The sequence below is a fragment of the Hydra viridissima genome, unplaced genomic scaffold, assembly GCF_058129835.1.
Source record: "Hydra viridissima isolate aposymbiotic clone 2 unplaced genomic scaffold, HvirCarnegie_v1 scaffold_1, whole genome shotgun sequence".
In the NCBI taxonomy this organism is placed as follows: Eukaryota; Metazoa; Cnidaria; class Hydrozoa; order Anthoathecata; family Hydridae; genus Hydra; species Hydra viridissima.
The window spans coordinates 9039478-9051186 of record NW_028324300.1 but is presented as its reverse complement, the minus strand read 5'-3'; the positions used below and the strand labels follow the sequence as shown (position 1 = coordinate 9051186).

Sequence of the window (11709 nt, the reverse complement as noted above, 5' to 3'; positions counted from 1 at the left end):
CTTCTTAAAACTAAAGTATAAGTTTTATTTACTTTTTTTATTGTCTATTTATTGAGGTATCTCAGAAATAATTTTTATATTTCTATGTATGTATGTATGTATGTATGTATGTATGTATGTATGTATGTATGTATGTATGTATGTATGTATGTATGTATGTATGTATGTATGTATGTATGTATGTATGTATGTATGTATGTATGTATGTATGTATGTATGAACATATACATGTATGTATATGTATGTATTTTCAATGTATCTTTATGGATTCTTTCTTGCTAACAAAATATGATCTATCACCGTTTGGATCGCCAATCAATCACACATTGGATCATATTTCCACTTCAGCATGACATAAACTCTTATGTGTTTATTTCTAACATAAACACGACTATGTTTACTCTTCTTCAGTATTACATTTTAAACTAAAAATTTACTAAAGATCTTGAGCCATATTAGCTCTGAGATAGTAGATAGAGAATTTTTATGTTCACGTAAGTTTAAAAGATCCCTTAAATATTTCAATAAAAGGCTATGATATCTGTAAATTACGATACATCGGCTAATAAAGGAAATAGTAAAAATCTTTCGGCACTGCACAACCTGCTTCCTAAATTTCATATAAAACGGCTTCAAGAAAACTTTAAGCTCTCGAGGGGGTTAGCACACGTCTTTTACTGACTGTGAGAATGAAAAAGAAAAAATCGTTATATAAGCAAACTTAAACTCGTTTCTTGCTGACATAAAAATAGCAAGCAATAAGGAAAACGTATTTTATAGAACAATTTCTTTTTAAATGAGTAAAGAAAAATATAAAGCTCACTTTTCGACTTTTAAACCGCCATCTTTTTTGAAAGGTACTACCCCCTAGAGTTAACCAGGGAAATTATGTTTTAAAAAGCGCTTTCTGATTGGAACCTTTTTCAACTCAACAAAAGAACGATTAAAAGCCTTTGTTTTACTTCTAGTTGTTGGCAATTTCTTCCAGATGTCACTCTAGAAGACTTGCTCAAAGTCTATTTTCACAGTTTAGAGTTTAAAATATTATTTAAACTACACGATGTAAGTACTTGCCAATAACTCCTTAAATGATGAAACTGCCGAAAAAGATACATACATCACAGGCAACACTTTCAGTTTTATAAACGAAAGTTAAAAGTAAAGAATTTATCTATGTAACTATTATAGCAATTTTCTGTTTATTTACTGTTAAACTTTCTTTGAAAAGTTTAATTTTTTATAATTACTTTTTAATCGACAATTTTCTATTTTGAAATAAAGTCATCGCTAATAGAACTGTCGATTGGGTAACTCAAAGAAATTATCAAGGTACAAATGAAGGTAATAACCTTCGCGAACACGAAACAAAAAATAATAATAATGGCCGTTGCTTTTGTATGAAAAGGTCCGCAAGTAATTTTAACGACAATTTGAAAGAATTTTTCCAAAGCAAAATAATGTTTTTGCTAAAAATTTACTTTTGTATTTTAAGAAAATGGTTCACTTGAAAATAGAAGTAAAATCAACTCTAAGTGTAAATCACAATGCCTAATGACCAACCGAGACTGATTACTACTAGCTGCTCCACAATACTGTTTTTCCCCCCTTTTTTAAATTTACACGTACGCAATTAATTTTTTTAATTAATAACTTACTTTGTTAACGGATTTGCTTAATTTATTTTGAAAAAAATGTCACATTTTAAAAAAACTTCAAAAAGTGTTTGTGTAAAAAAAATTCTTTTCTTTTATAAAGTTTACTTCAAGCCATTTAAAAAGCGTAAATATTTTATATATATATATATATATATATATATATATATATATATATGTATGTATGTATGTATGTATGTATGTATGTATGTATGTATGTATGTATGTATGTATGTATGTATGTATGTATGTATGTATGTATGTATGTATGTATGTATGTATGTATGTATGTATGTATGTATGTATGTATGTATGTATGTATGTATGTATGTATGTATGTATGTATGTATGTATGTATGTATGTATGTATGTATGTATGTATGTATGTATGTATGTATGTATGTATGTATGTATGTATGTATGTATGTATGTATGTATGTATGTATGTATGTATGTATGTATGTATGTATGTATGTATGTAAGTATGCATGCATGCATGCATGCATGCATGCATGCATGTATGTATGTATGTATGTATGCATGCATGCATGCATGCATGCATGTATGTATGTATGTATGTATGTATGTATGTATGTATGTATGTATATAAATCTGTCTGTGTGTAAATAATTTTACATTAATCAGGAAAATCTATTTCACGTAATTTTAAAACTTTCAAAAATAAAGAAATCACTTGTCTACGTTTTACTATGAAGTGAGCAGTTAGCATATACACAATTCATAATACATATCTACTTTGATTGCTGAATTATGAGCTGCTGATATTAAACTTACACGGTAAGAGACAACTGTCAAGCTATAATGGGTTGTTTTACTATCAGTTAAGCTTAAGATGCATCCTGTTGCTGCATATTCCAAATGTTACTGTATCCTGCAAGCTTAGGAAATTTTAACAAATTATCAAGTCAATAAACTTCCAACTTTTATTTTAGAGTTAATTTTCCTGAAATCCACAATAGATTTGAACAAAAGAGTGAAATTAAGAACGAGTGAGAATAATGAAGCTCTTTTATTTGTTTTAGAGCATCTGGGGAAAAAATATTATGAAATACTAGTAAATACTTTTTAAAGATATTGAGGCAGTATACAGTGGCCTTTGAAAATGGTTTGGCATTAGGTAATGCAAAGACGCAGACAACTTGTTAACGGATTTGCTTAATTTATTTTGAAAAAAATGTCACATTTTAAAAAAACTTCAAAAAATGTTTGTGTAAAAAAAATTCTTTTCTTTTATAAAGTTTACTTCAAGCCATTTAAAAAGCGTAAATATTTTATATATATATATATATATATATATATATATATATATATATATATATATGTATGTATGTATGTATGTATGTATGTATGTATGTATGTATGTATGTATGTATGTATGTATGTATGTATGTATGTATGTATGAATGTATGTATGTATGTATGTATGTATGTATGTATGTATGTATGTATGTATGTATGTATGTATGTATGCATGCATGCATGCATCCAACCTTGTTCCCTGGTACACTTTGGTTTTCGGCACCGTAACTGAGGATTTTCTGAAACTTAACAGCAATTTTACTAGTCTGAAACGAAATCCTTTTTTTTTTTTTTTTTTTTTATCTTTTAAACACAAAAATAAATAAATCTACAAGATTACTAGAAGTGGTGTGAAAACACACTTTTAAAAAAATACTCATAAAAATATAAAAATAAAAAGATATTAAATATTGATTATTTACATACACACTTGAGCACATGCCCAGATAGCACATAAACGTTGGCCCAACGTTGGATCAACGTCGAAAAATTCGTTGGCCGATGGTCGGCAACCGACATCGAGCCAACGTGGATTTGATAGTCGGCGCGACGTCGCAACCAACCGTTGGGTTAACGTTGGCCCAACGTCGGATATCGACGTTGGGCGAGCGTCGCATTCTGACGTTGGTCCAACGTATAATTCAAATATTATTAGTTTTACTTGTTTGCAAAAACTTTGATTTTGATTCAAAAGGTGTGCTTATCTTTTCAATCAAAAACAAAGTTTTTGCAATCAAATTAAAACTATTTATTTGACTAAAGGGTAACTTTTTTCAACTAAAGGGTAACTGTTTCTTTAGGTAAAGCGTAACTACTTCTTTGTAATGTTGAATAAAATGTAATGTCCAAATAAGTTTGAATAAAATTTGACGCTGATGAACGAAAATAAAACATTGATTAATGAACCAACTTAAATTAAACAATTACTAAGAGAAAATCAATATTTGTTGTAATAAACATTTTAATTATGTTAAAATATTTGCACAAATGTTCAAACAAAATAACGTTCTTCTTCTTTACGAATCTTGCATCTTTACTTCACTTGAGACCAACAACGTTCGAATGTTCCTCGTTATACAATTTGATAGAAATCTTTGAACTTGCATCATTCGTTTTATGAGCTTTAGGCATTGCCATAGCTACTGCTAAAATTATAGGTGTTCATATATTTTTGTGTTTATATATATTATTAGCAAACACTTATCAGTTTCAATTTTTTTACACAAAGTTTCGTCAATAAAGACTTTTCAGAAATCTGGAGGGAGAGGGGAGGACTAATCGCTAATTGGATTTTTGAAAAGTCTTTAAAAGTGATTTCTAATAATTTATTATTGCTTTGTTTTTGTAATAATAGAGGGGGTGTAACCTCTTCAAATTATTAAAATATCCTTTTTTTTTTTCGTTTAAATTTTGATTTTCCCCCCTTAACTTTTGTTTTAGTCCCCCCCCCCCCCACAACTTTTATGATCTTCCTATGCCACTGCATATATATATGTATGTATGTATGTATGTATGTATGTATGTATGTATGTATGTATGTATGTATGTATGTATGTATGTATGTATATATATATATATATATATATATAAACATATATATATATACACACATACACACACACACACATCAAATACAAAATCTATATTTAAATAATAAAATAGCTAATAACAAACATATGTAAGATATAAGCACTGTATACAAATAAAATTTCTATAAATAAAAACATAAAATTTTTTTGATATGTTACCTGCATAAACATGGCGACAAAATATTTTTTTTAAAATAATTAGTACATTTGTTGATATTTCACTTTCATTTTTTAATGCCACATCTAAACAGAAAATTATTGAAAAATAGTATCAGTATTTTACTGCAAAAACTAGAAGTAAAATGCTTCAAAATTCTCTTATACAAATAATATATGAATTCCAATCACCATTAAAATGCTGCAAATGCATATAAAATACATTACCGTATCCCTCTTTAACAGCTGTTAAAGAGGGATATGGTAACAAATGACAAATTACAAAACAAATGCTTCACTAGACATAACTGAAAAAAAAATTTTTAACAAAAGTTTCATTCAGTAAATAATCAAACAAAGAAATTTTAAATTAACACACCACTCAGCTAAAGATGCGATAATACCTTTTTCACCAGGATTGCTATCCAGATCACTTTAATTTTCTGAGTCTGATGTGAAATAGCGTTCATCCTGATCATCGTCATAGTGATTATTAAGAATTTGAAAAGGAAAATTATCTTCATCATTGTCAATATCAATCTCATATGAATTGTCATCATAACAAACATTTTCACAATCATTAGAAATACTGCAGGTAGACACATTACTTTTCTGATAACTTTCACCATAAATTTCTTCCATATCTTATCAACTTGCTCTCTCACTCTTCTTCTGTTTGTTGCATATGAAGCAGCCATCTAAACTATTAGTATCAGTTAAATTATATTGTATAATATTAGTAGCCTAATATTATAAACCATTATTAATACAAAAAAACAAAATTTTAAAAAGATTTAACTTGACTACTTTAAAAATAAGAAGAGCAAGAGGTGATTTAATTCAATTTTATTTTATAAAATAACTAAAAATATGGATAAAGTTAAATGGAATCATCCTCCTAAAATAATTAAATATGCAATAAAAAGAGGTCATATTCAGAAAATGCAAAAGCAGTTCACACATTCTACCACAAGATTTAATTTCTTCACAAACCTAACAGTTAACAATTGGAATAATTAAACAGGAGAGATAATCAACTCTGATAATGTGAATGTCTTCAAAAACAAGTTTGGTTGTTTCAAAAACAAACAAAAGAAAATAAAAATAATGAAAAAATGAAAAATAAAATGAACACTTTTCCAAAGCTGTCAAAGTTTAACATCTACAGATGTTAGACTCACCACATTGTATGTGTAGAGCAAAAAATTTATTATTATTACTATTATTACATTCTAGCATTTTATATCTTTTACAAATTTTACATCCTATCATAAATATATAAACAGTAAATTACTTAAAGTTTTTTTAGAACATTAAGAAATTTACTATCAATATTGATTAGTCCAAATATTGATTCGTCAATTCAATTTTTATTAAGAAACATATATCTTTTGAATAAAATACAAGTATAAGAGCATAAAATGTAGTCTTAATGCATGATATGGTAGCCTAATAGAAGCTTTGTAGCACAATTTTGTAGATTCTCCTGCAATCAGTGCTGCTCTGAGGAGAATTTGGTGAAGCAGCACAAACTTGCTTCAGGCCATGATAATAAACAGGGTACTCAAGTTCTTGATACAAAATTAAAAAATTCTACTATCTCTAATGTAATATAGAAAAGTTTATTTACAAATTATGTAGCTACATAATTAGTAAACTACTAGTTTAAAGTTAAATAAACACAAAAATGGAAATAAAGTACCTGTATCTCTCTAACAAACTGGATTCTAACAAAGGGGATTTCTTTTCACAACCACTTCTTCGCGTGATTCAATCTTTTTTGATTCTTTTAATACCACTTCTTCTCGTGGTTCAACCTTTCTGAGTTCTTTAACGACTACATTTTCTCATGATTCAACCTTTCCGAGTTCTATAACGACCACTTCTTCTCGTGATTCAATCTCTTTGTTTTAGAATAATTTCTTTACAACTTCTTTGCATAACCAACAGGAGTAGGTACAAATGGCGGGGCGGGGCGGATCAGCGGAGCGGATCATTCAAGTGACACGGCACTTTTAATAGTTAAATTTCTGCTAACGAATTCAACCTGAACAAACATATTGCTAAATTTTTTTATGATGACTTTTTAGTAAATGGCTGTGCCTGTTTTGATAGGTAGCATAAAGCACCTTAAAATAGAGGTTATTGCAAATCTTATCGCCAAGAGCAATAATGAAGATAGAACAACTACACTCAACAATCCTAAGGCAGGCGAAGTTTATGTCATACAAGTGAATCATGAAAAAGGTTAGGCAGCAATATTTCAGTGCACTTGTATAGTATTTGTATTTTTAAAATATATTTGTATACTAAAATAGTATAATGTAGTAAATAGCATAGTTTTTGGATTATACTAGTAAAAATCAATTACGATGCCTAAAGTAAAGTTAGACTTTAAAGAAGTTATACCTGTAATCTACAATGTAGACTGTAGCCTACATGTAGTCTACAAGACTGTATATAGCTTTGTTTCTTTTAATATGTTTAAAGTAAAATCTAACATTACTTAGGCATAGTTTATCCTTTACTTAAGGCTATGCTATAGTAAAGCAAGATATCTTATTAATAAATATGTAAGGACTTCTAAATGTCATTTAATATTATATTGAATATTTTCAAGATGTCATTTAATATGCAACATATTTTTGAAGCTAAAATTGTCTTTCCTATTATAATTTATTTGAAGATTTATTTATTATTGTAAAATGGCTCCATAACAAACTTACATGCTTGTGTCTATTTTATATTATGTCAGTGTAAGACATGCTATAGAAAATAATCTGCAGGTTTTTAAATGACCTTTTTTATACATGCTGTTTAAAAGTATCTGTGTTATGATTTTAAAATGTGAGCACCAATGTGCTTTGATTGTACTTGCCTAAAAACAATCAAAAATTAAAACAATATAGTAGCTGCTATATTATTAAAAATATTATTATAATTTAGTAGTAGTATATAAAATGTGTATTATTATTATAATTATAATTTATTAGTAGTATATATAATTTAGTAGTAGTATATAAAATATGATTTAGTAGTAGTATATAAAGTGAGTTTCTAATTCACTCGCTGTTAACACATAGCTATGTGTTAACAGCGAGTGAATTAGAAACTCACTTTGACAACTCACTTTTGATAATATAGGTATATATTAATAAAAAGAATAAAAAATTTAAACAAAAACTACTTAGAAGACTTAAGACCAAAAGTAATTTTTGTTTAAATTTTTTATACTTTTTATTAGTATTAAAAAATTTTATTACTATTAAAACTCATTAAGTTAATTTTTTTAATGCTAAATATTTGTCTAATTTGTTCTTGAAACTGTTTACATTTGTTGGCAATGTTGGGGTGTTAGCCAGGAATATATTTTATGATAAACAGAAATATATCTATAGTCCCAGTTCGAAGCCCTCATGTAACCCAAACTTCTAGCCCTAAAATGGGTGAGACATATTTTCAAAGTTATAACTTTTCAAAACTTTTTTATAAAATTAAACTTATAATTTTGCAATGAAAATGAAATTATAATATTTTTTCTTTTTTTGATAGAGAATTATCTTTAACTCAGATAAGACTAAATTTTTTTCGGGGAATCCTTATCGCAAAAATCTAGATCTTCCTATATTTATGAACAGTAATGTACTGAATGAGTCATCTACCCTTTGACTTCTAGGATCAAATCTTACTTCTGATCTTAACCATCTGCTAAGGTTGTATCTCTTTACCATGCTTGCTACTTTATTACTCCTGATTCTATTCTTTATCTCTGTAAATCTCTATTAGTTATAGTACCAAAAAAACATAGAACTTACATCAATGAGGACCTCAAAGGTATTATTAATTAGTATGAGTAGTCAACAAAAAGTTCAATAACATTGTTGGTTTATCAATAAACGCAGATTAATTACTACCTAGGTAGCAATAAATTTATGTTTATTGCTGATAATAAAGTTAGATTAAGGTATTAGTTAACTTTATTATCAATCTTAATTAATATATTGTCAATATCATTATTCAATTTATTTTAGATATTATTACATATATGTTCAACATAAATATTATTTATTAATATGTTATCGTTCTAACTATATTATCAATCTAAATTTATTACTATATCAATCTTAATCATTCCACTAAAGCATCAAATTTTGCCATGTTTAAATTGACTATTTGCTTGCTTAATCGTTTATCTTAAAATAAATAACTTTTATGACAAATCCCCTGATGTTACTATGTAGCTTAACATGAGTGCAGTTTTTGCCCTCATGCTATGCACATTTTGTGACATAAGGGCAGATTCGTAAGATGAGAACATTCTGTGTAACTTAATATTGTTACGCAGGCAAAATATTGTAACATGAGGGCAAAATTTGTAGCGCCAGAGCTAGGCAAATCGTAAAATGAGGCCAACTAAGATTTCTACTACTACTATACTACTACTACTACTACCACTACCACTACCACTACCACTACCACTACTACTACTAAAAAAAAAAAAGAGGTATTGAATTTTGGAAACTTTAAACCCATTGGGAATTCTACAGTATACTCGGTGCCATTTGGCTAATGATTAAGCTAGCTAACACCCTGAATATGTTCCATAAATTTTCTGTTTTGTTTGTAAGGAATTTGTACCTTGGTATAAACTTGGTTTGTTCTCAGCTGTATTTTTTATTATTACCTCTGCATATTTTGAACTTTGTTTGTTTGCTTATATTTTTGCTCTTTTTACTCAACAATTTTGGTTGTCCTGATTACTGTCACTTAATTTATATGATGTGAAGTTGTTCTCCATGTATAAAGCAATTTCAATAATTCCAGCAATTTCCACCTTTTTGCCTGCCATATCTATTTTTATTTTATACTGTGGAACCTACTAACTATACAATTGATGAGTTGTTAAATCATGCTCTTTTTAGTTCACAAAAAAGTTTAAATTCTCCTTATTTGTTACCAAGTGATGTTGCATGTAAATATTGTGGTTGTTTATTGTATATGCAATGTATATGTGTGTGTATATATAAATATATATTATTATTATTATTTTTTTTTTTTTAGACGATTGGCGGGCAGATGGGTATAGGTGGAAGCAAAATGGTTCCAGTAAAATTCCTCGGGCTTTGCCACTTTACACAAAGATCCATTTTGCCACAGTTATACCAACAGGAATTTCAAATGATTTCCAGAAGTTTGTGTACTGTGACCTGAGTCGGACAGATCTTGTTGTTATCCATTACATCAGTAACCACAACCTTGCAGTTTTAGTTCCTCATGGTAAATATATCTTGCATTTTGATAATGGTTTTTGTTTTTCTTTTAAAAGTTTTACGTAAGTTTACTACTAAATAAAACCTACTTTAAATAAAATCTTTTAATAATATATTTAATTAAAATTCATGTTGTGTAGCCCCCTCTCTTTTTCATTCCAAACATTGCTTTGAGTTTTTTTTACACTGTCAAGTAACATTTTGTTTTTAAGCAATAAACATTCACTCTGGCCGATGACAACAGTAGACGGATTACCTGATATAAATCGGCGGATCACGTTTTTTTTTTGTAGAACAATCATTAAACTTTACAGAGTTTCACCAACTCTTCACATAAATAAGTGATAAAGCGTTAGAAGAAAAGTTAAATACAACTGAGAAAAGATGTAAACGCGAAGACTCGTAAATGATAAAGCGATAATAAGAAAAGTTAAAAACAACGATCAGAAAAGATACCCACAAGATGACTCGTCCACTCTTCACATCAATAAATGATAAAGCAAAAAGAATTAAGTTAAAAACAACAACCGAGAAAAGACGTAAACATGAAGACTCATCAACCTGCCATATAAATAAATGAAAAGATATCGCAACAGGAAAACAAGCAAAAACTATAAAAGCTCAAAAAAAAGAAAGAATCTAGGAAGTTGGAGTTTTTGTTAGAAGAAGAGATTTAAAGAGGATTTTAAGAGAAAAGAATTTTTAAGAGATTTAAAGAGGATTTTTAAAAAGAAAAAAAGAATTTTGTGATAAGAAGAGTATTTTGATGAATAAGCAGTTTAATAAGCAGTTGAATAAAAGAATTTCAAGTAAGATTTTGTTTTTAAGCAATAAACATTCACTCTGGCCGATGACAACAGTAGGCGGATCACCTGATATAAATCGGCGGATCACGTTTTTTTTTTGTAGAACAATCATTTAACTTTACAGAATTTCATTTAAACAATAAAAATATTAGGCGAATCACTTAATATAAATTGGCGGATCACTTCGTTTTTTGGTAGAACTACCATTAAAATTAAAGGAGTTTGATTCAAATAATCAAAATATTAGGCGGATCACTTGATATAAGTTGGCGGATCACCTTGTTTTTTTGTAAAACAATCATTAAAATTGAAGGAGTTCGATTCAAATAATCAAAATATTAGGCGGATCACTTGATATAAGTTGGCGGATCACCTTGTTTTTTTGTAAAACAATCATTAAAATTGAAGGAGTTCGATTCAAACAATCATAATATTAGGCGGATCACTTGATATAAGTTGGCGGATCACCTTGTTTTTTTGTAAAACAATCGTTAAAATTAAAGGAGTTCGATTCAAATAATCAAAATATTTGGCGGATCACTTGATATAAGTTGGCGGATCACCTTGTTTTTTTGTAAAACAATCGTTAAAATTGAAGGAGTTCGATTCAAACAATCATAATATTAGGCGGATCACTTGATATAAGTTGGCGGATCACCTTGTTTTTTTGTAAAACTATCATTAAAATTAAAGGAGTTCGATTCAAACAATTATAATATTAGGCGGATCACTTGATATAAATTGGCGGATCACCTTGTTTTTTTGTTAAACAATCATTAAAATTAAAGGAGTTTGATTCAAATAATCAAAATATTAGGCGGATCACTTGATATAAGTTGGCGGATCACCTTGTTTTTTTGTAAAACAATCATTAAAATTGAAGGAGTTCGATTCAAACAATCATAATATTAGGCGG

General features: G+C 28.2%; 1 protein-coding gene, 1 long non-coding RNA gene and 1 pseudogene across 4 annotated transcripts; 1 reads left to right on the top strand and 2 right to left on the bottom strand.

Moving 5' to 3' along the window:
* Nucleotides 1-119: 119 nt before the first annotated feature.
* On the bottom strand, nucleotides 120-922 carry LOC149893245 (uncharacterized). The gene is made up of 2 exons (XR_016447620.1): nucleotides 824-922; nucleotides 120-681 (listed from the first exon to the last, which is right to left on the bottom strand). It is a non-coding gene; the product is annotated as an uncharacterized LOC149893245 (long non-coding RNA).
* A 2401-nt stretch (nucleotides 923-3323) lies between these two features.
* Nucleotides 3324-5415, bottom strand: LOC149893244 (uncharacterized; annotated as a pseudogene). The gene is made up of 3 exons (XR_016445488.1): nucleotides 5122-5415; nucleotides 4721-4804; nucleotides 3324-4117 (listed from the first exon to the last, which is right to left on the bottom strand). The product of XR_016445488.1 is annotated as an uncharacterized LOC149893244 (transcript).
* A 1261-nt stretch (nucleotides 5416-6676) lies between these two features.
* On the top strand, nucleotides 6677-10797 carry LOC149893243 (uncharacterized). 2 transcript variants are annotated; one of them, XM_090068370.1, is made up of 3 exons: nucleotides 6678-6964; nucleotides 9779-9994; nucleotides 10200-10797. In XM_090068370.1, the coding sequence occupies exons 1-3, from the start codon at nucleotides 6811-6813 to the stop codon at nucleotides 10223-10225; spliced, it is 396 nt and encodes a 131-aa protein (XP_089924496.1). In that variant the 5' UTR covers nucleotides 6678-6810; the 3' UTR covers nucleotides 10226-10797. The 2 variants fall into 2 exon arrangements, with proteins under 2 accessions (XP_089924490.1, XP_089924496.1); XM_090068364.1 differs by having other exon boundaries at nucleotides 6677-6964; nucleotides 9779-10797.
* Nucleotides 10798-11709: the final 912 nt, after the last annotated feature.